The sequence below is a fragment of the Sinocyclocheilus rhinocerous genome, unplaced genomic scaffold (genome assembly GCF_001515625.1).
Source record: "Sinocyclocheilus rhinocerous isolate Xijiao unplaced genomic scaffold, SAMN03320098_v1.1 scaffold705, whole genome shotgun sequence".
NCBI lineage: Eukaryota > Metazoa > Chordata > Actinopteri > Cypriniformes > Cyprinidae > Sinocyclocheilus > Sinocyclocheilus rhinocerous.
The window spans coordinates 1,177,577-1,204,557 of record NW_015630576.1 but is presented as its reverse complement, the minus strand read 5'-3'; the positions used below and the strand labels follow the sequence as shown (position 1 = coordinate 1,204,557).

Here is a 26,981-nt window from a genome sequence, read left to right as displayed (position 1 = left end):
GTGAATCTGGCCGAGGTTTACCTGTTGCAGCTGAACATGCGTTTCCCAACTCAGTCGTCATTCGAGCGCGTTCTTCCGCTGCTTAACGTGGCCGTGGCTTCTCTACACCCGTTAACTGATGAGCAGGCCTACAGTGCCGTGAACGCCGGCATGGTGCGTGGAGCGGCCATGGACTGGGAGGATTTCCAGCAGAGGTCTGAACTCCTGTCGCCCTTCCTGGTGAAAAGACGTGATGGCACGCGCATGTTCATCCACCCCTCCTTCAGAGAGTGGCTCATCTGGAGAGAGGATGGAGAGAAGACCAAGTTCCTCTGCGAACCCAGGTGAGAAGTTCGAGGGGTCAAAATGTGTATATTTCATAAAAAGTAAAAGCATTTTTTCTTGTTGAATATCCTAAAGTAAAATCAGATGTGAACATTGTCAATGCCTGAGAAATATAGCTACGTATCTTATACCCCATCTTGTCTCTTTGATTCCTTAGGAGTGGCCACACACTGCTTGCTTTCTGGTTTTCACGGCAAGACAGTAAACTTAATCGACAGCAGACCCTCGAACTTGGCCACCACATTCTCAAAGCTCACATCTTTAAGGTTAGGCTTACTATAACAACTATAAAAGTTTGGATGTTGCTAAATTGAGAGCATAAACTTGACTACAGCAGTATATAAATGCTTTTGAAACAGATTTATGTAACATTTCCATTGTTGTTAATAAAGCACTTTGTCTCTTGGATGCAGGGCCTGAGTAAGAAGGTTGGGGTTTCCTCGTCAGTTCTGCAGGGGCTGTGGGTGTCCTACAGTACAGAAGGACTCTCTGCAGCTTTGGCTTCATTGAGAAACCTCTACACTCCAAACATCAAGGTATAAAAATAAAAACTGATTTCCCACAGTCATAGAAAACCTAAAAACATCTACAATTTAAAGTGATTTCCAGGCCTGGAAAAATAGTTTTTCTAAGGAAAATCTTAGATATTTCTACAGTGAGTGTATAGTATACTACCATTCAAAACTTTGGAATTAGTAACATTTTTTTTTTATCATAAACAAGAAGAAATTAAGTCTCTTAAACCTCTCAATTTAAAATTGAGATAATTAAAAGAATTAAAAATACATAATTACATAATTACAAATTAAAAATACGTAATTACATAATTAATAATAAAACAGTTTAGCAAACTGTCTGTTTCCAAATTTTTTTACATTTCTTCATACATGACATTTCAAAACTTTGGGTTTGTTAGACTTTTGGGGAAAAAAGTATCTTATTATCACCAATGTTCCATTTATTTGGGCAAAAGAACAGTAAAAACATTAATATTGTGACATATTATAACAATTGAAAATAACTTGTGTTTCCTTTAATATATTTTTAAATGATTTAAATGAATGGTTTTAGTTTAAGATTATTTAAAATTTTTAAATTAATTTGCCTGCATTTATTTGAAATAGGAATGTTTTCTTTTAGTATTAATACTTAAGTAATAAAAGTATTTACTATTTATTTAGTATTTATTTATTTTGATCAATTTAATGCATCTTTGCTGAATAAAAGTATTGATTTCTTTTTTAAAAAAGTGTCCCTGAGCTTTTGAATGGTAGTATATATTTTTCTAGTTATTTTATCTTTTTATTTTTTTGTAGTTATATTTATTTCTGTAATATTTATCAGCAAGAAATTGTTCATTCAGTAAACTATTATATATAGCATGATTGTTAATCTTTGTAAATCTGTCTTTATTTCTTAACTCTGAAAAACATTTTGACTCTTAATTGTTTTTTTATTCCGTCTACTCCTTCATATCCCCATCTTCCTCTCTTCCTCCAGGTATCTCGGCTGCTGATTATGGGCGGAGCTAACATGAACTATCGTACAGAGGTGTTGAATAACGCCCCCATCCTGTGTGTCCACGCTCACCTGGGCTACCTGGAGACTGTGGCTCTGCTGCTGGAGTTTGGGGCGTATGTGGATGGCGTTTCAGAGAGCGGACTCACTCCCCTCAGCTACGCAGCGGCCGCGGGTCACCTACCTGTCATCACTGCTCTCTGCAGTAAGAAAGCCAAGGTCAGCCATGCCATGTTTAGCTAGAGATGGATAACCCATAAGAATGCAGGGTAGTGGCTGTAGGTTTTGAATTATCAGTCAAAGTTTCATCTCTGTCTCTCTCTCCTTATGTTTCTGTTCAGGTGGATCACCTGGATAAGAACGGTCAGTGTGCGCTGGTCCACGCGGGTCTGCGGGGTCATCTAGAGGTGGTGAAGTATCTGGTGCAGTGCGAGTGGAACACAGACGGACAGCAGGCTGGATCCTTCAGCAAGAGCCATGCGGTACAGCAGGCCCTCATTGCAGCTGCCAGTATGGGCTATACAGAGGTAAGAGATTGTTTTGTTTTATTTTGTTTTGTTTTGTGTTTTGTTTTGTTTTTATTTTAAATGTATTTTATTTTAAAATTGATTAATTAAAGAAATTAATACTTTTATTCAGGACACATTAAACATTAAATTGATCAGAAGCATCAGTAATGGCATGTAGAATGTTATAATGTAATAATGCAAGATTTATATTTTAAATGTGTTTTTTGAACTTTCTATTTATCAGAGAAAACTTGTTTTAACATGTATGGTATTCTTTAGAATTTTATATTTATTATAGAATATAAAATATTACAAATAAATAATATCGTTAATATCTCAATTTGCATTAACTTTAGTAATACAAAGGCAAAAATAAAAAAAATGGTACAACTAAATTAAAATGAAAAATCTTAGTGTGAAAACTAATGAAAATGAATTCAAGCTAACTAGAATTATAACTTTAAAATAATGTGTGTTTGACACACACGTGTGTATATATACAGTATCTGACAGAAGTGAGTACACCCCTCACTTTTTTGTAAATATTTTATTATATCTTTTCATGTGACAACACTGAAGAAATGACACTTTGCTACAATGTAAAGTATATATATATACATATATATATATAGTTTATCAGTACATATGTAATTGTTTAATTTAATAAATGTAATGTTTAATTTCTAGATTTGTGCCATTGTATTGTATTATATTTAAATTTTTTGCCTTTACATTTTTTTTAATCATTGTGTTAAATTGCCTTTATCCCTATGTATCTGTACTATGCCTGTACTACTTCTGCACTGGAAGCTCTTGTCACCAAGACAAATTCATAGTGTGTGTACACGTACTTGACAATGAAGCTTATTTTGATTATAATTCTGATTCATTCACAGATTGTATCCTACCTGCTTGACCTACCTGAGAAAGATGAGGAAGAGGAGGAACGAGCTGAGATAAATAACTTTGACACACTGTGGGGTGAAACAGGTACAGGACAACCTGTACTCTGTGTTTTCATGTAAATATGAGTGCACAGATTGCTCACTAAAGAGTCTCTCTCTGTATCTCAGCTCTGACAGCAGCAGCGGGTCGGGGGAAGCTGGACGTGTGTCGTCTTTTACTGGAGCAGGGTGCCGCTGTGGCTCAGCCCAACCGCAGGGGCATCGTGCCACTCTTCAGCGCCGTGCGGCAGGGACACTGGCAGGTGGGCTCCTCCAACATCTCAGAAGTCATTTTTACTTTGCACATGTGGTCTTTGTTTTAGTCTGAGATGTCGGTGTTGGTTGTGCAGATAGTGGACTTGTTGCTGAATCACGGCGCTGATGTGAACATGGCAGATAAACAGGGACGAACTCCTCTAATGATGGCTGCGTCTGAGGGACACCTGGGTACGGCCGAGTTCCTGCTGGCTCAAGGTACAGCTGTACTGATCACACACTAGATTAGTTGCTGTAGCTTAATAAGTATAAAAAAATAGTAGGTATAAATGTAAAGGAATATATTAGTCATTTAAATGAAAGGAAACTCCCAATCAATCCTTTCTTTCCTGCTTTTCTAACTTATTTCACAGGAGCCTCATTGTCATATCAACTTGTGGAAAATGGGCATCTGATGTCCCCTTTAAAAATATACACCTTAAAGGGTTAGTTCACCCAAACATGAAAATTTACTCACCCTCATATAATTCTGTACCTTTCATCATTACTCCAGTCTTCAGTGTCACATGATCCTTCAGAAATCAATTTAAACATTCAAGTAACATTTGTATTATTATCAATGTTGAAAACATTCCTCAAGGTCATTCTTACAGAATAAAAGCAATCATTTCCTTATTTTTTTTTTTTTAATGTACTGACACCAAACTTTTGAGTGTATGTCGTACATTCAATAGGACTATCCCACATTAACATTTGAATGGAGCGCAGTATAAATTCTAATGCTTATACCTTGAAGAAGAGCATTAGAACCATAAAAAGCAGATGCATTGGATATACTGTATCATGAAGATCACATGAAATTAGCTTGACATGTAGATGTCTTTCTCCTTCATACCCCTCCCTGTGAGCTCAGTCATCCGAGTCTAACCCTCCTTCTCGTGTGCTCTTCACCGACCTGCAGAACTCCACTGATCTGCAGCTGATCAGGATGGACTTGTTGCTTTTGCTAATGTTGCTGCTTGCCACGGCTTCTCACGGCTGATCTTCCTTGTTCTTCCTTTCACCTCACTCTTTCACCCCTATCCACCAACTATCAATCTCTCTTGTTCTCTTCCCTTGACTCTCTATCACATTCTCCCTGTTTTCTGTTTTCCATAAACCTTTGCTCCGTCTCATACGGATACTTCACTCTGCCCCAATAACCTGTCACCCTTTCACTCGTGACCCTTCCCACCACTTCTCTCCTCGTAACCAGGATGTCAGACACTCCCCACCCGTGCCCGAGGTAAAACACAGACCTTTGTGCGCCCCATCTGCCATTTTTGACTGTGTTCCTCCATCTCGTTACCTGTGTGGTCCCTTCTCCATTGATCGGGTCTGTTAGTGTTTTGGGTGCCCCGATGTGAAAGGCATTTAATCTTCATATCATTCTTGGCTATGATGAATAGAGCTGCTATCAGCCATAAACATGGGTGGATTTTGTGTAAATTTATACTGCAAAATTCTGATGGTAGATGTTGATTCTTTCCGTTCATTTTTTGCTTGCATGGCTGCATGTAGGAAAACCAGTCTTGCGTTTTTGCATGATGCTGCAGAATGTTTCTACATGCTGAGTGTTCTGTGGTTTTGGGGAGCGTTAACACAGAATGCATTCTTGCACTGTTTTGCAACTGTTTTTCTATGTAATCATGTGCCATAGAGTCATCTTTGACCGCTGCAATGTCTTCAAAGTCACAATTTCAAAATGTTGTATCAAGTTAAAAGAAGTTAAAAACTTATCTTGAGATTCCTGTATTTGGTTGTATTCCATTGCACTGTCGTATTGAGATGGACATCTTTTAATGTTGTGATGCTTCTTGCTTTTTGTAGCATCTTGCACCATTACGATTGCATTTTAATATGTTGTATCAGTCTAAAAGAATTTTTTTTAAAACTCATCTCGAGATTTTCTATTTAGTTCTATTAGTTGTCGCATTTATTATGCTGTGCCAAGTTGAAAAAAGTTAAAAACGAATCGAGATGCATGCATTTGGTCGTACTCTGTTGCGTTATTGAGATCTTTTAATGTTGCGATGCTTGTTTTTTCAGCATCTTGCGCCATTGGTGTCACATTTTAAGATACTGTGTCAAGTTAAAAGAAGCTAAAAATCATCGTGAGATGCCTGTATTTTGTTCAATTCCTTTGTGTTGTTGTACTGTAATGGACGACTTTCAGTGTTGCTGTGCAGCTTTTTGCGCCATTAGCGTTGCGTTTTAAGATGCTGCTCATGAAACCACATTGCGATAGACATCTTTGACCGCTGTGCTAATTTTCAGCATCCTGTGCCATGAACGTCACATGTTTAAGATGCTGTAGTTTTAAAAGGCATCTCAAGACACCTGCATTCTGTTCTATTCTGCTTTATTACAATGGACATCTTCGATTGTTGCAACACATCTTGCTGTTTTTTAGCACCTTGTGCCATTAGCTCAGACTTTTAAGATACTGGTTGAAGTTAAATACGTGTTTATGAATACTGTCCGGCTCTGTTGTGTATTCTGCATCGCATCTAGCTGTTTTTGATTGCAAGAATGCATCCTGTGTGAACAAATGCCTTCATTTTTTTCCACAGTTGCTGTCAGTTTGGCTTTTTCGGGCTGTTGTTTGGTACCTAATCCTGTGGTTCCTAGCGTGTCCTCAACTGTGCCTTGCATGAATTGCATTAAATCACTGCCTGCCTGCATACTGCAACTGGCTGCCCATGGCCAAATTTACAGCTCTATTAGACCACTATCAATCTCTTATTCCCACCTTCCCTCCACTGTACATTCAGTCCAAACCAGTAGAAACACATGACCTCTATTCAGGCTCTCCACAGAGAGCTCAAGCATGCTGACTGCAAGTTCAGTAGCTGTTGGACTCAATGTTTTTATTACCAGTATAAACAGATGTCAATTTCGGCAAGGTATAAACAGCCAAGCTGCTCGTGATTTGTTTCTTGTTTTTCTGTCTGGCGTTTTGTGATATCCAAAAGTTGTTCATAGACTTTGCCTCCTTTTAAGCAAGATATCCTGGCAGCCTGCTCGTTACTTTGTGATCCTCAGAGATCACCAAACTAGTTTGTGCCCATACGGACTGTCAATCTGTGCTGACTCTTAGCTTTGCTCCTTTTTTTGCACTCAGGTCCTGCAACATGGGCAATGGCCACATCAAAACCTGATATTATGATTGTTCTGCTGAGCAAACTGATAGAGGAAGGAGATGGATTCTACAAGGTGAGTTGCATTTTGAATATTCAGCCAAAGAAGTGTGTGTGTGTGTGTGTGTGTGTCATAAATATATATTATACTATGAACAAATTCAAAAGTAAGAATGTCTTGCTGATCCAGAAAGGAAAGGTGAAAGAAGCCACCCAACGGTACCAGTATGCCCTGAAGAAGTTCCCACGAGAGGGTTTCACAGAGGACCTGAAGACCTTCCGTGAGCTCAAAGTTTCTCTGCTGCTCAACCTCTCCCGCTGCCGGAGGAAAATGAATGTGAGTCCAAAGCACTCGGTTTCATAAATCCCTCTTCTTTCTGTCTCTCTTTACTCACATTATGAGTAAGCATTGAGATTGCCCTGATTGACTGGCACGTCGTCTTAGCATCCACTGATAACTGTGTTTGGTTGACCTTGTGCTATTTATGTCGTCAACATAAATATTTTGATAAGATAATTCGATTAATTAACATTTTTCTGTTTTATATTTAAATATTTTTAATTCAGTGAATTATGCAACTTTTAAATATTGTGTATTTTTAGCAATAATTTTTTTGCAATTATGTGTGTTATTTTTAAATTTAAATATTTATAATTGCATACAGTATATCATATTAGACAGTATTTGTGGTATACCTTATTTAGGGTAGGCAGCATATATCATGAAAATCAAAAATGTTATATGAAAAACATCCATATATTAAAAAAATGAAGTGAATTAAAGGGATAGTTCATCCAAAAATGAAAATGATATCATTAATTATCATTAACCCTCATGTCATTCCAAACCCGTAAGACCTTCGTTCATCTTCAGAACACAACTTCAGAACCCTTACTGTGTTTCTGTGCCTAAATCGTGGTAGGACCCTTGCTGTTTATGGAGGGTCAGAAAGCTCTCGGATTTCATCAAAAATATCTTAATTTGTGTTCCGAAGATGAACGGGTTTGGAACGACATGAGGGTGAGTAATTAATGATATAATTTTCATTTTTGGGTGAACTATCCCTTTAAGACATTGAAAGACACTATACACGTTATTGCGTTATATTACATTTGATGTCTACCCTAACTAAAGTCCATGATATCAGTATTACATTGGCCATTAGCCACCCTCCACTGTAGCTAAATATTGACACAAGCCCATATCTTTTGACCACTAATATACTGTAAATCTCCTTGTTTACAAGCATCCATGCAAATACAACCACCTAACCAACAAACTGCATGCATTAGTTTTGCATTTGGTCTGTGTTCTTAATTTCTTTTGAAAACACTTCAAAAAGACCAAAGTAGTTGCAGATCAAGGATTGTAAAGACAGAAGTGATGTATTAAGAGATATTTTGATCTTCACTTTTTATTTATTCCTTTATGGCTACATTATTTCTCATTTTGATCTCACCCAAAGAACATTTTGCATTTGGATTTTCAAACCTCCATCCTCTGGATGGAGAAATCCTCCTGAGATCTCCAAATATACTCCGCTCATTCTGTAGTTTTTCTTGCCATCATGCTCTCATCCTTGTTTCAGTTTGTTTTGTTGGTTCATCAGGTTTATCTGACATTTGTTGGATTTGTTTAACTGTTAGGCTTAGTACAGGAAGAGGATTGAGCTGTCACACTGCATCGTCCCACTGTCCCTGTAGAGCATATATTTGTATGTGTGTGTCAATACATTTTATAAGTATGTACAAGCATTTCCATAATTGTATGTCAGTTTATCATATTTGCACTAATGGTGCTCAAAATATATATTTTTTGTGTTTATGTTTGTAATAATCAGTGTTCACATCCTCATATAAATGTGACATGTTCATGTTCAACCTGCGTGTGTCTGCATAAGTGATGAGTCTGTGTGGATGTGTGCGTGTCAGTGTTTGTGTGCATATCTGCATGCACACGTGTGTGTGTCTTCCCTCTGACCTCATGTACAGCTCAGTGTATGACTGTTGGTCCTGTTGTTGCTTGCAGGACTTTGGGATGGCGGAGGAGTTTGCCTCCAAGGCACTAGAGTTGAAACCCAAATCCTATGAAGCCTATTACGCACGAGCCCGTGCCAAGCGCAGCAGCAGGTAACCAGGACAGCCTTTAAAACACATTCTGTCTCTAGCACAGATAAAGTGCTGACAGATCATGACCCAAAATTTCGATTGGTTGACATAGTGCTATGCTAGAGCTTCAAGATAGAAGTCAATTTAGGCCCCTTGACCTCTGCATCACTAGATGTCAACAGCAGGATTAGACCTGTTCTTCATACTTCATGTTTTGTTGACCAATCAGATTATTTTTCTTTAGAATGTCCATCATTCATATTTTATTCCTTTTCCTCCCCCCACAATTTTGTTTACTTTGACTCTCTGTGCCCAGAACACTTATATCAACTTGCTTGGTTTTGGAGAACCAGATTTTTTTGGGTCTATGATTTTGATCAATAGGTAAAATTTCTAACGAATGTTCCGGGTTCAATTAAATTGAGTTAACTTTGACTTTTACAATGAAAATCTGTGGGCATCCCAGAAGAGCAAAACATCAGAAGTCTGGAGTTTTTTAGGTTTTACTGACTTTACACAGTCATACCAGGAGTTTAGAGAAAATATCTTTGCACTGACAGGGTTTGTAAAATGTACCATCATTAGTCTCATTATTAGTCTTGTTGGCTATACAGTACGTTTAAAACAACGTTTCCATTTATCCTCTTAAAGGTCCTTAACTCATAGACTTCTACTGTAAGTGCAAGAATGATTTTTGTTTGTTTTTACAAAATGGGGAATGAATCATAGTTATTCTGTGTGGTAATTGACAGCAGGTAATTGACAATCGACTTGCATTGAACTCTGAATAGTCCTTTAGCAATGGTCATTTCTTAGTCTTTATCAGTCAGTTCATTGGTTAACAAGCATATTTCTTCCTTTCTCTTTTCCTACTGACATATTCCACCTTCCTACTCTCTCTCATTCTTGGTCTCCCTCACTGTAGGCAATTCCACGCAGCCCTGGAGGACCTGAGTGAAGCTGGGCGTCTATGTCCCAATAACCGCGAGATCCAGCGCCTGCTGCAACGTGTAGAAGAAGAGTGTCATCAAGTTGAACAACAACAGGAGCTGGATCCGCCTCCTTCCCCTCCCCGCGATCAAGCCCCATCCATGGTTCCGCCTCCTCCAGTGGAGCCCCACATTTCAGACATGGAGCCTGTCCAGGACTTGTTTGAGGAGGACGATGATTACCTCGAGCGGGATTTGGACGGCCTACCACTTGGTGTTCCTGCTGAGCCCCACGCTATACCATCGGGACTTCCTGTCATTCAAAACATGCCTCCATCTCCGATCCATCACGATTCACCCTACTTGGGCCAAGCGTATGATTTTCGCCCCAGTCCCCCTTCAATGTCCTCTCCTACCAGGCAAGGCTACCAGTCCCCCTCTCCATCGCTCTCACCAACGCACCAGAGCTCTCACTTCCGGCCCAGTCCCCCTCATCAGGCCTCCTACCACTTCAGCCCACCGCCATCACCGTTACGCCGTGGACCACAGTATCGTGCCAGCCCCACCTCTGAGGGAGTCGCCATGTACCGTCCCCAGTCCGCCTCTGCAGGACGGTACCAGCAGGACCAGCTTGCAGGGCGACCTAAGTCCCCTCTGTCCAAGATGAGCAGCCAACGTTCTTTCCAATTTTCCCAACAGACTTCCCAGCCATCACAACAGACCCAGTGGTTGCAGCCAGCCAAGGCACAGATCATCCGCACCAACCAGCCCAGCACTGCGGTGCACTCCAGTGTCGTACTGGGTAGTAGTGCATACAGTCAGATTGCTCACTCGATGAGCGCCCGCTGCCCAGGAGACATGGATGAGCTTGGGGATGGAGGGTACTCTTCCTCACTTCAACCTCAGGGCAGTCTGAGTGCAGGGGCCTTGTACCAGCGTGCCATCAGCATGGATCCTGGCCTTGTGGAGGACGAGCTCCCTCAGAGGCCCTCCTCTGCATACAGACCCAATCCCGGAGGAGTCCGTTACGCTCAGACACCACAGATCAGCCGCAGTCAGTCGACCGCCTACTATCCAGTCTCGCCTCATGAAATGGAGCGACAGGTGACTCTGGGTTCACCAGAGAACCTTCAAGCCCACCGACGTCCAGTCAGCGCGAATAGTGCTGAACCCAAACAGCACCCACCAGCTCCACGCCCCCTTATTCACTCCCACAGTACGGGTCTACGCTTCTCTCCATCCAGCAACAGTTTGGTGGCAGGTTCTGCTGCTAACCTAGGCCCAGGGTTCAGGGTGTCGGCTTCTGCGCAGCAAATGGAGATCCCTCTAAAGCTTTCCTATGAAGGCGGCTACCATGATGACCTTTCACCGGTGTCACCCCCACAAGGCACAGACTTCCGGGTGGTGGGTGGAACATATCCAGGAGAAGCACTTCGCTCCCGCACTACACCTTTCATGGGAATTATCGACAAGACCGCACGGACTCAGCAGTACCTTCAGCAGCAGCCTTCGCTGGCATCGTCCTCTTCGGGTTCTCGACCCTGGACCGTTTCTTCTCTGGATACGGTGGTGAACAGTCCAGCTACTTCCCCTAGTAACATGGGCTATGGGCAACAAGCAGCACCCCTCAGTCATATCGCCTACTACAACCGCACCAACAACGCTCACAATGGCCACCTCATGGATGACGATTTCTACACCAACTCCCCTGGTATGACACGGGACCGGGCGGACGCTATGAGCCGAGTTAGCCAGGTTCCCACATACCCGGATGTGAAAGTGGCACGGACTCTGCCAGTTTCCCAGGCCTACCAGGACAATGAGTTTAGGCAGATGTCTCGAAATGAAAGGCAAGGCCCAACCTCACCCATTAAACCAAAGAGACCCTTTGTGGAGTCTAACGTGTAAGAATAAAGAAACGGTGTGCAAGATTTATTAGAACATTCTCGAGGAATATCTAACATGTTGACCATCTTATCTCTTCGTTTTACTGATGTGAATCTAGCATGTACAAATCAAATGCATCTATATTTGCTCTGGACACAAAAATGGAAGTATCAGGACCCATTGGAGTTCTAGTAGGCCTGTGTAACTGCTGTACACCAACCTTCTACTTTTCTGTACCTTTCTGAGAGGGTGGCTGCTCAATGCCAGTCATGGACACATTGCTGAGCATGGCCCCTGGACCAGATGTCCTCACTAATGTCCCCACTCAAACCAGTAATATCCCTGAGAATTTTGTTGTGTCTTGAGTTGAAAATGTACCTAAAATATTCCAGATCAATATTGCTAAAGCAAAAAACTATTATTTAAAATTAAGTTATGTTTGTATAAATATATATACACCTACATTTCAGTGCAGTTGTGTTTTCAGTTTGCCTTGAGTTGACATGCACTCAGCAATGTTAAATATTTTTTAGAATTTTCTGGGCATTTTTATTTTTTGTCAACAGGTTATAAAGGTCAACAGGATTGCTACCTTTAATGCAATGCAAATATCTGTAGTGTTTGGTTAATAATTTCATATCTGCTCAAGGGAAGTAGCATTCAGGTGGTCAGCTGTTAATTTACTCGCTCTAAAGTAGTCACACCACTAAAACGGAAATTGTCTTTTCCAAAGAAACTTTTCTCATGGGAAGGTATGCGTGGAGAAAACTTTTTTTTTTGCAGCCTCTGAATTCACATGCTCTCATTCATTATGTTTTGAGAGTTTATTTGTGCACTGAAACATGCCTTCAGAACATTTTCCCTGTTTGTTTTAAACTGTGAGTACTTGCTTTCAAATATGGGAAACCTGACTTGATGTCAAAGCCTGTGTCATGTATCGCCATTGAACTAACACTATTGGTAGGTCAGGCACTCTTTTTTACGTATGTCTTGGTGGGAAGATGGTGACAAGTCAGATTCGCTCACTGGATCTGACTTTACTAATCAATGTTCAACTGCTGTTGAAAAAGAGCAGGTATTTTTGCAGTGTTTTAATTATTATTATTATTTTCTCATTTTAAAGTTATATGAGGTGCACTCAGAGTTGACCTGGAATACTGCTTACTGTACAACAGTGTTTGTATTTAACTATTTGTTTTCCTTTTGTATGACCAAAATGTAAAATGGCTGTAAATAATGTGCTGAACTAGAACGCATGCTCTCTGCTAATACACAAACCTGAGTGTGTGTATGTGTGTGGTTTTATGTATGAGGGAAAAGACTGTGGCACAATATATTTCCTTGTTTCCCTTATTAGACAAAAAAAAAAAAAAGAGCAGATGAAATTGAGGTTTTGTATATATTTTGCTTTAATATTTAGATTTTGTTTAGAACTGGGTTTGCAAAGGAGGATTCTCTGTAAATTATCTGTAAATGTGAGCTGTGATGTTTTCTGGGATGGAAAATCAGAAACGTGAATGAGGACTTTTTATCCAGTTACACGATTGTAAACTGTACAATCATCTGTATGTATGAGGGAAATAATGAACTTATTTAAAAAAAAAATACCACTTCAAAGAAATCAAGCTGAAATAACTTTCCATTGAGTCAAACTTCATTGAGTCATATATCTCATGAATTTATTTAGCTTAAAATCACATTGAACGTATAAAGCAAGCCTTATGAACATTACTTACTGATATGGTAAACATGGTAAAAATATTGCCACTACACAATACAAACATGCCAACACAAAATTACAGTACAAGGGCACCTACAGATCATTACATACTCTTTCAGATGGAAAGACAGACTGTGTGTGTGTTTACAGTATACACACACAAAACAGTGTAAAACAGTATCTCTCCTCTTCAAGCTGATTTTAATAACCAGCACATGGGATGGATAATGTTTGGATAACAAATAACAAACAAATTTTTTTTTTTTTCAGATCTTGGATATTAGAGATTTTGGTCTTAACAATCCAACATTATTTTCAAGTATTTTTCAGTAATTTGTGCAGGCAGAGCTGTAACATATTTTCATATAAAAACAGCATAAAGCAGGTTTCTGCATATAATGAAAAGATTAGTCTCTAATATAAAACAAATGTTGAAAATCCTACATGGCAAATGTGGAGAATAAACATTCACTGATGTAGTGCTGTGCCCTTTGATTTTAAACAATAATAATTATCATTGTAGAGTATTTTAGTTTTTCATTACAGTCTGGTACAAATAAATGTTAAGGCACAAGAAAGTACTATCTGAATCTAATACATTTAAAGACACAGTATATACAACTTTCTTATTTTTTCATGCTAATTTGGTTTGGCAAAATTAGAAGTTACTTTAAAAATATATATAACATTTAATTACTGTCTGTTGCTTAGTAACATTAATGTTAAGTATGGGGGAATACAAAACGAGAAGACTGCAAAAGGAGGAAGTGGCTGACAGGTTTGCTAGGACACAGGTAGAAAGGCGTGAAGTTCAGAAAGGCCATTTTTGGAGTGCATTAAGACATTAAGGAGAACTGGGGATTTCTCCTTCCGACAGGGTCTTAAAGTGCACAGATAGAGCCTCCTCCTCGGGATTCGGTGGTCGCCTAAAATCATCTCTCGTCACCACGTAACCCACCACGACCCCAAAGCACACCAGCAACAAGCCTAAAATGTTTGCCAGGACCCCCTCACCAGTAAACCTGGAGTAAGTTTCCCTGAGAATAAGAAATGTGCCATAAAATTGTCATTGATGAATAGAAAAGCACTGTAGTAGCTTGCGAATCTTAAATAACGAGCTTCAGATCCAATTTAACTGAAACAACATTATTTCATAAAGATTTGCAAGTTAGGTCAATGTGTGGGACGTTTATCTGCCAAAAGTCACCCACATGTGAAAAGAGTGTTTATTTATAGACTAATGAAGTTAATAATCATGTGTAGTACACTGAATTTAAGTACAGTATTCATGATTTCTGCAGTAAATGGGCACATGAGGAATATCATCTTGAATAAAACCAGCATTTGATGCCAAACAGAGAGATGTAGAAAAGAAGCCAAATATCATTAATATTCACTGAAAGACTCATTCACATGGTGACTCATTGCTTTCCTCCCGTCCAAAATTTTTACCTCAGCTTAGTGACATCAGTTGTTTAATCAGCTTGTAACACTCCAAAGAGAAAGGAAAACTTGAAATCGCATCATATGACCCCTTTAAAGCTATATTTTTCAGATACATTCACTGACACTCACATGATACTGAAGAGCAGTTTCTCTGTGATTCCCAGCAGACAGGATCCCACGGACATGGCCAGCAGCAACAGGCCGAAGAAGACGTGCAGCGGGAGATACCAGCTCCTCAACTGAGCAGAGGCCCATGGGAAAAGGAAAAATCCCAGTCCCAGTAACCACTGGAGGAAATGAGAGAAGAAGCAGTCACTCCAAAGATGACTTTACATGATGTATTTTACTGGCCTCTTAAAAATGTTTGAAAATCAGGTTTTCTCAAATAATGAAAAAAATAAAGTCTATACAGAAGTGAAAATCTGATTTATTTAATATAATTTTATTTTCTATATAATATAATATAAAACTACATTTAAAGGAAATATTTTATATTTTTATTCATATTTTTATTTCTACTTTTCAACTGTATGTAGAGTATGAAGTGAACTAGCATGTTTCAAGGCTGGTGTTCCATTGCCAATAAAAACTAATGCAAACACTAAAGGCAATATCCTGATGTTAATAGTGATGTTAGCAGTGTAATGGGTGTGATCATCCACAAGAGGGTTTGCTAAAAGCAGAGCAAAGTGCTTTCAAACCACATACACTCAGTCGTTCAAATAAGGAAGAAGGAAGATGTTTTAATGCAAATGCTGGTCAAAATGAAATGACTGCAAATTACCTGTATGAAAAACAGCACAAAAGTGAGCATGCCACACCAGCTGTGCAGAGAATACATATGAGGGATCTTAGCTGCCGAATGGAAGTCAAATACAGCCACCAGACCTGAGAAGAGAGAAAGAAGGAGATATTATTCAGTATATATAATATAGTTTTATTATAATTTGAAGTAGCCGTTTTCTATATTAATATATTTTTAAATATAATTTATTCCTGTGATGCAAATACTGATTTTTCAGCAGTCTTCAGTGTCACATGATCCTTCAGAAATCATTCTAATTTGCTGCTCAAGAAACATTTCTTTTTATTATCAATGTTGAAAACAGCTGTATGGCTTAATAGGATTATTTAACGGAAAGTTAAAAAAAAAAAAGTATTTATTAAGAAATGGAAAAAATCTTGCTGACGCCAAACTGCTGAATGCATTTGTACGTATTGGTGTTGACCTCTGAAAATGCAAATCTAGTTATCCTGTGCCTTGCGATTATTAAAATACATGTGTTTATCTGAGGGAAATGTTAGTTTTCCCCTTATTTAACGGTTCAGATGGCACATTAGACATGGGAAATGATTGTGACCGCAGCAATTGAGAATTACAGCTAAAATCTGTCTTGCTGAACAAATACCCAGCAAAACAACAGTGCTGCCAAATGTAATTTACTGTTTCTTCTAACCTGCTAGCAAACTCATGCTGGACTTACCCACAATACTGATGATAAGAGCCATCATATGCAGCAGAGCGTGGAGAATTTTCACTGAGCGTTTAGTCTCGTTTCTAAAGACACGATAAACCAGAACAGCTGCGGCAGAGAAAGAACCAAGAACTAATCAAGTCATATTTTCACACGCAAAATTATCCAATCATAGAAGCATTAGGAGTATAAAGTAACAGAAGAAATAGAAAAGTCTTAAAGGTACAGGACCAAAAACAGCCTGCGTCAGGTTTGAAATTCTACAGATGCTGTAACCTGATGAATAACGTGTTTTTTGGCCTTTCTACAAGCAGACAGATGCCCTCTGGGCTGTTTTTACTGCTGCTTTTTGGGACAGCTAAACCTCTAATAGGCCAGTGACATTTCAGGTATAATGTCCTAATTGAATTGCCATGACAAGGGCGTTTTCAATCAGACGAGCACTGTTAAAGATATTAGCTCAGTATCTGTCTCTGTTGAGTGTTTTAAGTGTCCAGATGGAAGAACCATGAATTGACTGTGATTATGCTTTAATAATATCTCTCTTACTATTTTTCCTTTGTCCTGTGACCTTGCCTACAGCAGTTACTGATTAATAGAAAAAAGCACACAATACCGACTCTCAGCAGGGCTTGATCTCTGTTTAAAAAACCAACCGTGAAGTATCCCAGCCCATATTGATTCATATATATCAGGGAGCAAATCCGATATTAGCTCCGATAATAGCATTAGCTGGCCCTTCCTGTTCAGTATTGTGTGTGTTTTATTGAAAGCAAAGAGTCACATACACACACTCTGAAGGCTAAGAGACAGAAGACACACAGATGTCTTATTAGACCATTACATTGAAGCTCTTGGTCTCCATAAGCAGCTGATGAATCATAAACAATAATAATAATAATAATATTACAACATTAAATCTAGTATATTCTGATTTGATATTGATTTATTTTTACAATATATATACACACAACATATATATATACAACAAATATATATATATATATATATATATATGAAATACTTTTTATATATTGAACATTTTAACCACAATTTAAACCCACTACTGTAGATTTAAATACAGTTTGAGTGAAATAATAAATGGGTTGATCGTCAAATAATGGCAACATTTGTTCATGTTACCAACTCAGCAGAGGAAAGCTTGGTTAATCAATAATTTCAAGGTATTAAAAAATGATTAAATGGAAAAATTATTCATTTTCTAAGCTGTTGTGGCTAGAGAAAATACATCTATTCAATATTCAATATTCAGGGCTGTAAACCTGAAAGCCCAGAAAAACTATATCAGTAGTCTTGGGTATTTCCTGAACTGCAACTCTTCTTTTATTTTCTTTTTGCAAACTTCAAGTAAATAAGGATAAAACAATACATATGTTATCTTTACACTTAATTCTTACCATCTCCATAGAGGAAGACCAGGCTGAGGACCATACAGAGAGGGTGGACGTTAAACTCTTGTGTGGAGCCGTCCCAGGCGTAGCCTCCACGGTAATGTCCCATCCACACGCCTGTGATCACCACACATGCCACCCCCAGCACCTGAGAGCCCGCCACGTACCACGGCAGCGTCCGCAAGCCACCCATGCTCACCGGCATACCCTCCATCACCTGCCAGACAAGAAAGAGAAAACTGGAAAACCTTTCAGGGATGTACAAGACTCCACCTCTTATGCTAATTAAATATTTCATGAATTATAGTGATAGTAGATTTGCTTTCTTCATGTAAAATAGACAAATTTGACCCATACATGTTCTAGATATAGACCATAAGTTCAATGAGACACATAAGTACAAAATAGTTTTTACTTTTCGTTCTATATTTGCAATATTATTTAACATGAAATGTGATTTTAATATTGGCAGTGAAGAAGCTGCATGAATGTGTAATAAGTCTTCACGTTGTGGTTTGGATAGTCGCGTGATGCCTTATAAAACCTTTAGTAAACACATTATGCAGATAAAGACCTTCAGTCTCGTGTGTTTAAGTATCATGTGGTCTTTGCCTGCCTTACGAAAGCACAGCATCCCCCACTGTAAAAACAATCTGTTATATGACTGCATGATGATTAACAAGCTTAAATTCCCACTTAGCTGACAGAAACACATCATGTTTAGAGCTCTAGAACCACTAACCTCGTGATAATAACAAGCTATAAGATGAAACCTGTATAAGAGTGGGAAACTCCTCTAGACGTCATGCAAACCATAATCTAGACATGATGCCATTTTAAAATGCACGTTGTGGTTTGGATAGTCGCGTGATGCCTTATAAAACCTTTAGTAAACACATTATGCAGATAAAGACCTTCAGTCTCGTGTATTTAAGTATCATGTGGTCTTTGCCTGCCTTACGAAAGCACAGCATCCCCCACTGTAAAAACAATCTGTTATATGACTGCATGATGATTAACAAGCTTAAATTCCCACTTAGCTGACAGAAACACATCATGTTTAGAGCTCTAGAACCACTAACCTCGTGATAATAACAAGCTATAAGATGAAACCTGTATAAGAGTGGGAAACTCCTCTAGACGTCATGCAAACCATAATCTAGACATGATGCCATTTTAAAATGCATTTGCCACTAAGTTATGGTGCTGCAGCAACAGCATCACGCGCTGTTAATAGTATGGAAAAAGTGTCACTCACCTGCGCCACGTCTCCAGAAAGCCAGAGGAAAGGGCGTGTTTTTATGAGTGGGTATTTTGGACAAGAATCACAAGATCCTTATTGCTTGAGGGGTTTTGTAACCTAACTTCAAAATTGCATCTGATGTTCCTTCTCTCTATACAGTTCACTCGAAGCCTCTGCTGATGTAGACGCAGGACTTTACACGCCTGCCTGCTATTTCATATATTACTTGTGTTATAGCGCACGGCTTGACGCTCTTGGAAGTTGTGCAGAGGATGATGTCTGAAACGCACTTCAGTTGCCTTGGTAACCACATCTTTGAGCGATTGCTGATGATTTGATCATCTTGTCTAAATCATAGGCTAGACAGACGTTTTTACTTCCAATAATTTATCCAATAATTCTTCCAATCCAATAATTCTTAAAGCACTTAGTTTTATTTAAGTGCACTATGCTGTTCAAAAGTTTGGGGTCGGTAAGATTTTTAATGTTTTTAATGTTTGAAAAAAGAAAGAAGTTTCTCATGCTCACCAAGTGTGCATTTATCAGATTAAAAATACAGTAAAAACAATAATATTGTTAAGTATTATTATAATTTAAAATAACTGTTTTCTATTTTAATATTTTTAAAGTCTTCAGTAGGCCTATCATATGTGAGAAATCCCAATGCAGGTTTGGCGCTCAAGAAATATTATTATCAATGCTGAAAACAGTTTTGCTGCTTTATTTTTGTACAAACCTTAATACATTAGGATTCTTTTATGAATAGAAAGTTCAAAGGAACAACATTTATTTAAAAAAAAAACAATATTTTGTAACATTATAAATGTCTTTGCTGCCACTTTTGATCAATTTAAATAAAATAATGTCTTTAAAAATATGCTAAATAAAAGTAATAATTCCTTTAAAATGTATGTAAAAATGTATGTATTATTGTTACTTATTTCATTTATTTATTTATTTATTATTTATATTCAGGCAAAAACTGTGATCCTAGAATAAACGGTTTGGAATATGGATAGATGGAAGTAAAAAAACTAATAATATAAATAAACGAGTAAATAAATTACATTTTAAATAAATATATTTGCTTATTTACATAGGCGGATCAAAACCTTTTATCTTTTGAAGTGGATCAAAACCTTTTATCAAAGTTGTCCTAAAACCTTAAACCAAAATGCGTTCTTTGATGAAATTTTTTGATCCACTTCAGATGTTGACTGCTGTATATATATAATATCTTATAATTGTCTATAAGCTGTCATATGCAATATCTATGGTCTACAGATATTCTATATCTATTTGCCTTGTAGGGGCAGAATTATCTGAGTTGATTTGCATAGCCATCAGCATTCTTACCAACTGAACCTTGAATATCATTCTTCGATCATGTCGCATACTGACCACAAGAGGGATGCAATGAGCTGTGGCTCTAGCTGCAGTTCATCTGCAGTAACTCCTGTCGTCATTGGTCACAATATTGAAGCTTATGCTGACATAATGTGTATGCAGTGACATTATCTCCAGTGCTATAATCCTGCTCCCCGTCAATAACACCATTCTATCCCTCACTTTCCCTGTCCTTTCATTTCCTGCCTTTCTGCTGGGGGTGGGAGTGAGTGAGCGACGGGAGATGACATTTCCAGTATGACTTCACACAAAGCAGTGACTCACAATTAATTCACTGTTTGACGCTTACAAATATAGAAACTTTCTCTCCCCGCCATTTCTTTCTCGTCCTTTTGAGCTCAAGACCAACTTCCTGTCAGGTGAGGAGGTCCGACTTTAGTTCGAGATCTCACTGCTGCGTTATTAAAACGCGTTACCACTCTGATAGGCTACTTGCACAAGGATTTCTCACAGACATGTATCTATATAGATGTCTGTCCTGTTTTGGCCTTGTTTGACAGCCGCAGCCATGAATATGCATGGGAATTGCGTGGTCCCGCGGGTCCCGCTCACCTCAGCAAAGTCACGCTGGGAGATTTGCGCGTGTTTGAGAGACTGGTTTGGCGTTAGGGAGCTTAAATTGGATGCGGTGTTTCAATTTGCTTCCAGAGCACGCTAACCTGCTAACTAGTAACCTGCGTGTCGCCATGACAACAGCCGGCTCTCTGCACTCCAACACCAACCAAGAACACAACAGAGAAGGAAGACAGGAAAACAGCTAAAAAATAAAATGCAAAAGAGCACATTTGAAAATAGACACAAGTGTAGTCCAAATAATGACTTCCTTATTTTAATTCCGTTTGTAATTTGAATAACACGACATGTGTAGTTAGGCCTATACGGCAGTTGTGACTAACGTTACCTAATTACCTCTTTCTCTGGACGCTTTTAAACCCAAGACAGAAAAAAACAAATAAATAAATAACAAGCAAACATTATAGGCTATGTAATGTAACCTATATTTAGGAGTGGATGCATGTAAATATATTTATGTAAGTAAAGCATATCAAAATATGAGGGAAAGGAAGTTGTTTTCACATTTGTTTGTGTGAAATAGTGCAATAACCTCAGTGTGTTTTTATTATAGCGAGAGAGGCTACTACACAATGGATGTCCATAATCTCAGTGAGGAATAACGTCACAGATGCTTCTGGGAGGACTGACCGACACAGATGTTTTCATGCTTTTATTCAATGTGCTAATGGTGAGTCATAACTGTTAGGACTGAGATGGGTCTCCATGGAGACGTGATGCTGGAGCAGTCTCCTGAAGATTTGGATTGACAATTTTTAATTTTCAAGTAATTTATAGCTACATTTTATGCTTTATCGCAATATTATTAGTAGAAGTTGATTGGGGGGATAGATTGGGGGTTTAGGCATGTTCATTTTGCAAATCAGTAAAAAAAAAAAAAAATAGTGATAGATCATTTTGAAGTTTTATGTTTCCACTTTTAATATTGTGAAATTTTCCACAGTTCCCAAGGGTGCCATCCAAACTGCTGTTTTTTCCAGTAGCCCCTCACTGCAGAACAAAGATCCAGGGGGCGTGGTTGGATCAACAGCTAGGGGGTGGAGATGGTAGGTTTAGGGGTGGAGATGGGTGGGTTTAAGGATCAGGGGGTTGAGACGGGTAGGTTTAGGTATATGTAAGGTGGGAGGAGTTGGATCTGGATCCAACCTCGCCCCCTGGATCTTGTGTTCTGCAGTGAGGACCATCTTGTTTTTCCCCCTGAAGTTGTTACAGGTATTGTTACAGGTTTCTTCTGTAAAACATAAAAGAGGATATTTTCAGAAATGTGGTTTTTTTTGACAATGTCAGTCAATGGTCACCAAAACTGCTTGGTTACCAACATTCTTCACCTGACCAATTAATACTAGCACTTACTTATTCTATTCTATTCTATTCTATTCTATTCTATTCATTTTGGTCAAATTTATTTAATTTAATTTATTAATATAAAAAAAAAAACTTTGAATGTGTACTGTGCTAGACCAACTGAGACTTGTATACCGTTGCTCTCTTGTTGCTCTGATTGCTTCTTTTGTTCTCCTCATTTGTAAATTTGGATAAAAGCGTCTGCCAAAATGACAATGTAAATGTCTTCAAAATATCTTCTTTTGTATTCCACAGAAGGACGAAAGTCACAATTACCATTTTATTATTTTATATTCTATTGCCAAAGCACCCCCCATAATTCGAGGGGTTGGTAATTGTGAGATATAAACTTGAAATTTTGACTTTTTTTCTCAGAATTTATATACTACAATTCTGAGTTAATATCTCACAGTTTGGTCTTTTTGTCTGAATTGTGAGATATGTTCCTTGAAAAAAGTAGATAAAGAGATAAAATCGATAGAAAATAGAAAATAGATAAAGAAAGAGATAAGAAGTCGCAATTTCTCATTTTTATTTTTGCATGGCAAAAATGGGCTTCCATATTGAGGGTGAGTAAATGATGATGGAATTTTCATTTTTGGGTAAACTACACTTTTAAGGCTGCATGGTGAATGCCTATTGTTTTTCAGCTCTAAGTATTGTTATTGTTACCCACTGGACTGCCCATTAATGCCATTACCAGGCTCCGGATCAAGAAATCCCATAGGAATTCACTTAAGATTGCTAAACTCAAACAACTCCCATTTTTCCCTTTAAACTCTTACATTTTAAGAGCAACTATGCTTTTAAATGTATGCAATAACCTCATACCTGCGACTTTTAAACATACACATTTACCCTCCTGCAGCGTGTTGTAGGTGTTACTGCTAAACAGAAAGGGCTGGTTTCTGTGACATTTCCTCAATCTTTGTTCTACGTTCATCCTCCTCTTATCCTGTTTTCTCTCTTGTTGTACCAGGAAGAGAACAAAAATTCACATGTTTGTCCCTGCGGCTGTGAGGTGGTGGAGGGATTTTGCTGCGGATGGTTTATTTTTAGCTGCTTTTTTTTATCTGTCAACATGTGCACATCGATCGCTCCACACCACCTTCACATGAATGAGCCTTTGACGTAAAAGAGCAAACTATCTGCCGCTCACTGGGACGAGAAACACAGAGATCTGTTTCCCGCTTTGCCTGGAATTCCAGTCTGCTCTGATGCACTGCTTCACTCTTGACCAGTCTGAAGTCTAAGGGCAACGACTGTGTTTATGTGTGTAAGCGTAGAGTGAATGCTTGTGTATGTGCAGGTGTGCATAAGCGTATGTGTTTATGTTTAAGGCATGGCTCTGTAGTGACCTGTGGACTAGAATGAGGCACGCAAGCCAGATGCATCCATGGCAAACTGGTGAGTGTGCAGAGCAGAGTAAACAACCAATATGGACTGTGTGCATAATAGAGAGAGAAAAAGCGAGAGTGCATTTATGAGACCACCACGATAAGACGTGATCTAAGCGATATGTAGGGTAATTGCGCACTGGAGAACACAACAGCGAACCACTTGAAATGAATTGTTAAGATGAACCGCCCACGAACAAAAAGCCGTTGTTCCACCTCCTGAAACGGTAATAACAACGAAATGTCAAAAGCATTACCAATGTAAAAACTCATTCGAGAGCACTGCAGCATTTGAATGAATAGAATATAAGCACAATGCAGGTGGGTGTGGGGTCAAGATGTCAAACCCTAGCAGGATGCAAAACCTACGCGAAGATTCTCTACTCTCCATCCAGAAAGCTTTGGTTGAGTACAGACTAGAGGGTTACTCAGTTTGAAAGGAATCGCCTATATGTTCGGAAAGCTTTACTAATAAGTCGCATTGTGGTCATTTTAAGGTGCTGTAAGCATTTTTTTTAAATACTGCACATTAAATATTTCTGTATTATTGAAATAAGTGTGAAGTGTGAATAGAAATTAAGTGTCTTTACGACAACCCATAGGCTCTGTCACTTTCCATGAATAGCGTGAACATTTTTTTTTTCATTATTATTATATTTTTTTAAGTATTGTTATCTGTTTCAACTAATGCTAAGTGAAAAGAGGTGTGTAACTTTCAGAAAATGTTGATTGTCACCATCAGGCGGTCAAACTAACTGAAGAGCTGTTTTTTCTATCCATTTTCTTTGGAGTTTGCAGTTAAGTTTAACCCCTTAATTGTCACTCACATTTTTGAATATAGACGTGAAAGTGTCTACATTTTTATAATTCATGAATGAAAATATTTTGTAACATGATTTTGATGTCCCATTTTCATGGTAATGCAACGTCTGATTTTAAAATGGTTTTCAAAGGATGAATTTTGAGATTTTAAGTTTTCAATTGATGTATAATTTCTGATGATTTCTAAAGTGTGATAGAGAAAAAGGCAACGAAGAAGAACTCCTGTTATGATGTAGATTTTTGAGGTGCACTGTTGTCATAAATTAATCTATTACTTTCCTACATAATTTTTCACAAAAAAACTGTGGTAAAATATCTATTTAGGAGTCTTAGACCTTTCCAACGATATACCGTTTATCATGATTAGATTAGGATTTAATTGTAATATAGTGAAGTAAAATTAGGCGTCCCACGGGTGACAGTTAAGAGGTTTACCATGATGTGTCATTTTGCTTAGGCCTACACACACATATATATTTCAATTTTACATTTAAAAATATATGTATACATACATACGTACGCACACACACGTATATATATATGCATACATACACACACATATATATATATATATATATATATACACATACACATTTTATATAATTTTCACAAATTAAGATATTTTTGATGAAATCCGAGAGCTTTCTGACCCTCCATAGACAGCAACACAACTGACACGTTCAAGGTTTAGAAAGGTAGTAAGGACATCGTTAAAATAGTTCATGTGACATCAGATGATGCGGAAGAGAAGAAATTGTTGAATAAAGTCATTATTTTTGTTTTCTTTGCACACAAAATGTATTCTCGTAGCTTCATAAAATTAAGGTTGAACCATTGATGTCACATGGACTATTTTAACAATGTCCTTACTACCTTTCTGGACCTTGAATGTGTGAGTTGCATTGCTGTCTATGCAGGGTCAGAAAGCTCTCGGATTTCATTAAAAATACCTTAATTTGTGTTCGAAGACAAACTAAGGTTTTACGGGTTCGGAACGACATGAGGGTGAGTAATGACAGAATTTTCATTTTTGGGTCAACTATCTCTTTAAACTGTGACTCATCAAGAGCTAGCTAGTCAAATGGTTTTGAAGTTTGTTCCCTAATTTCTCAAAAAAAAAATGTATAAGGAAATAGTGGAATATGGAAGAGTCAAGAGAGCGGCCCGTTTTTTATCTGTCTTTACAACTTTTACTTGTAATGGAGTAATATTTGACAAGCAGTATCTGTACTTTCACTCAAGTAATGGAGTTGAGTACTTTGTCCGCCTCTGCTCAAAAGTGATGTGTACAAATTTTATTAGTGAAAAAATGGCAGAGCGAACCTTTAACTACATGACTAAGTCTGGCATAAGTCCGTGAAAACGGCTGAAATCGCACACAGCACCTTTAAGAAAATGTTATAAGTGAAACAGGCACACGCATGATCCTCTCGCACCCACCACATTCTCCCCACGCATCACACTCCTCCACAGCCTACCGAAAGGGGGCGCCCTCTTCCCTAAAACCAGTTTAGTTCCTGTTCAAATATACATATGTAAAAAAAATAGACAACTCCCGGTAAACTGGGGCCATGCTTTGTAGCAACCTCAGACACTCGAAAGACATAATCATAATTAACAGCGGTCTTCAGCGCGGCATCTTTTAGACCCGCTCTGTTGGGTGTAATATGTCGTGTCGCGCGCTATTTTTAGAACCCACGGCCGTGGTCATGTGACCGTCGAGAGCACGTCATTAATGTTGTTGTTGGTGGAGAAGCTGCAAATATGGAGGAAAGAGAGTTGAGGCAGGAAAATGTGTACTTTTCATGAACGGAGGAGGAAAATAGCTTTGTAAAAGTGATAAAGTGGTAGACAGGCGCTGAAATAAAACGGACCGTGACGGCGCGTCGGAACGACAACAAGTATTAGGTAAAGTAGAAAGAAACATTTACATCGTCTGATAGTGATGGTTTATGTTCTGTCTTTTCCCTCCTGGGCTTGACACCCACCGACAGGCAGCGGTCTCACCCGCAGGGAAACACGTTAGGTTGACAGCGGATTGATTTTGTAGTGCATTAGACAGCTTTACACCTTTTGCACACTGGCAGTTTCGCAGCCTGGACAGGCTTAAACAAACATCAAGAGTTTGTCAGATTTAGTCCGAGTTCCTGGCGTTAGTGCAAAACTATCGCCATTTCTTTACCCGTGGGAATCGCCTGACGGGATGAGTTTAATATTTTCATGACCATCAGCCTCCCAGTATCTTCTCTGAGCGTTTTGGACAGTCAGTTGAAGGTTGATCGGGTTGAACTCCAGTATAGCGCAGATGTTGTTTCTGGAGCTGGAGGAGAAGAAGCGATTATATCATATTCATCATGATCTTCTTTTATTGCGCAACTATAAATGAAAAAGAATCAGAATTTCGCGCGAGTGAGATTGTCATTTTGTTTTACAGCCAGGCTATGGTCACTTACAGTGCTCAGAAAATAAATTAAAGATGTCTGAAGTATTTTATTCAGCGATTCGTGTATATTTTTGTGTGTCTTGG

The 26,981-nt window shown here is 38.5% G+C and overlaps 2 protein-coding genes across 6 annotated transcripts in view; one reads left to right on the top strand and one right to left on the bottom strand.

Annotated features, from left to right (window-relative positions):
* Positions 1 to 13,220, top strand: part of LOC107740661 (protein TANC2-like) — a 48,995-nt gene extending 35,775 nt beyond the window's left edge. The window contains exons 16-24 of the mRNA XM_016553167.1: positions 3,248 to 3,341; positions 3,425 to 3,558; positions 3,646 to 3,769; positions 3,925 to 3,934; positions 6,359 to 6,429; positions 6,675 to 6,766; positions 6,881 to 7,027; positions 8,720 to 8,820; positions 9,725 to 13,220. Coding sequence (XP_016408653.1) covers positions 3,248 to 3,341; positions 3,425 to 3,558; positions 3,646 to 3,769; positions 3,925 to 3,934; positions 6,359 to 6,429; positions 6,675 to 6,766; positions 6,881 to 7,027; positions 8,720 to 8,820; positions 9,725 to 11,636 — 2,685 coding nt within the window. The 3' untranslated portion in view covers positions 11,637 to 13,220. The remainder of the gene's footprint in view (positions 1 to 3,247; positions 3,342 to 3,424; positions 3,559 to 3,645; positions 3,770 to 3,924; positions 3,935 to 6,358; positions 6,430 to 6,674; positions 6,767 to 6,880; positions 7,028 to 8,719; positions 8,821 to 9,724) is intronic.
* A 755-nt stretch (positions 13,221 to 13,975) lies between these two features.
* LOC107740637 (cytochrome b561-like) lies at positions 13,976 to 26,455 on the bottom strand. 5 transcript variants are annotated; one of them, XM_016553122.1, is made up of 7 exons: positions 18,927 to 19,169; positions 18,583 to 18,648; positions 17,675 to 17,885; positions 16,266 to 16,364; positions 15,566 to 15,669; positions 14,911 to 15,068; positions 13,976 to 14,372 (listed from the first exon to the last, which is right to left on the bottom strand). In XM_016553122.1, exons 2-7 carry the CDS (start codon positions 18,640 to 18,642, stop codon positions 14,180 to 14,182), a joined length of 825 nt encoding a protein of 274 aa, XP_016408608.1. In that variant the 5' UTR covers positions 18,643 to 18,648; positions 18,927 to 19,169; the 3' UTR covers positions 13,976 to 14,179. The 5 variants fall into 5 exon arrangements, with proteins under 5 accessions (XP_016408608.1, XP_016408607.1, XP_016408610.1 ...); XM_016553121.1 differs by lacking the exons at positions 18,583 to 18,648; positions 18,927 to 19,169 and adding exons at positions 18,243 to 18,308; positions 18,411 to 18,499; XM_016553124.1 differs by lacking the exons at positions 18,583 to 18,648; positions 18,927 to 19,169 and adding an exon at positions 26,386 to 26,455.
* Positions 26,456 to 26,981: the final 526 nt, after the last annotated feature.

Coding starts and splice junctions, on each gene's coding strand:
- LOC107740637 (XM_016553122.1), bottom strand. CDS start 18,642: ATGCTGTGCTTTCGTAAGGCAGGCAAAGACCACATGATACTTAAATAC. Junction 17,886..18,582: donor TTAAATACACGAGACTGAAG/GTCTTTATCTGC, acceptor CTTGTCTGGCAG/GTGATGGAGGGTATGCCGGT. Junction 14,373..14,910: donor AAACTGCTCTTCAGTATCAT/GTGAGTGTCAGT, acceptor TCTTATTCTCAG/GGAAACTTACTCCAGGTTTA.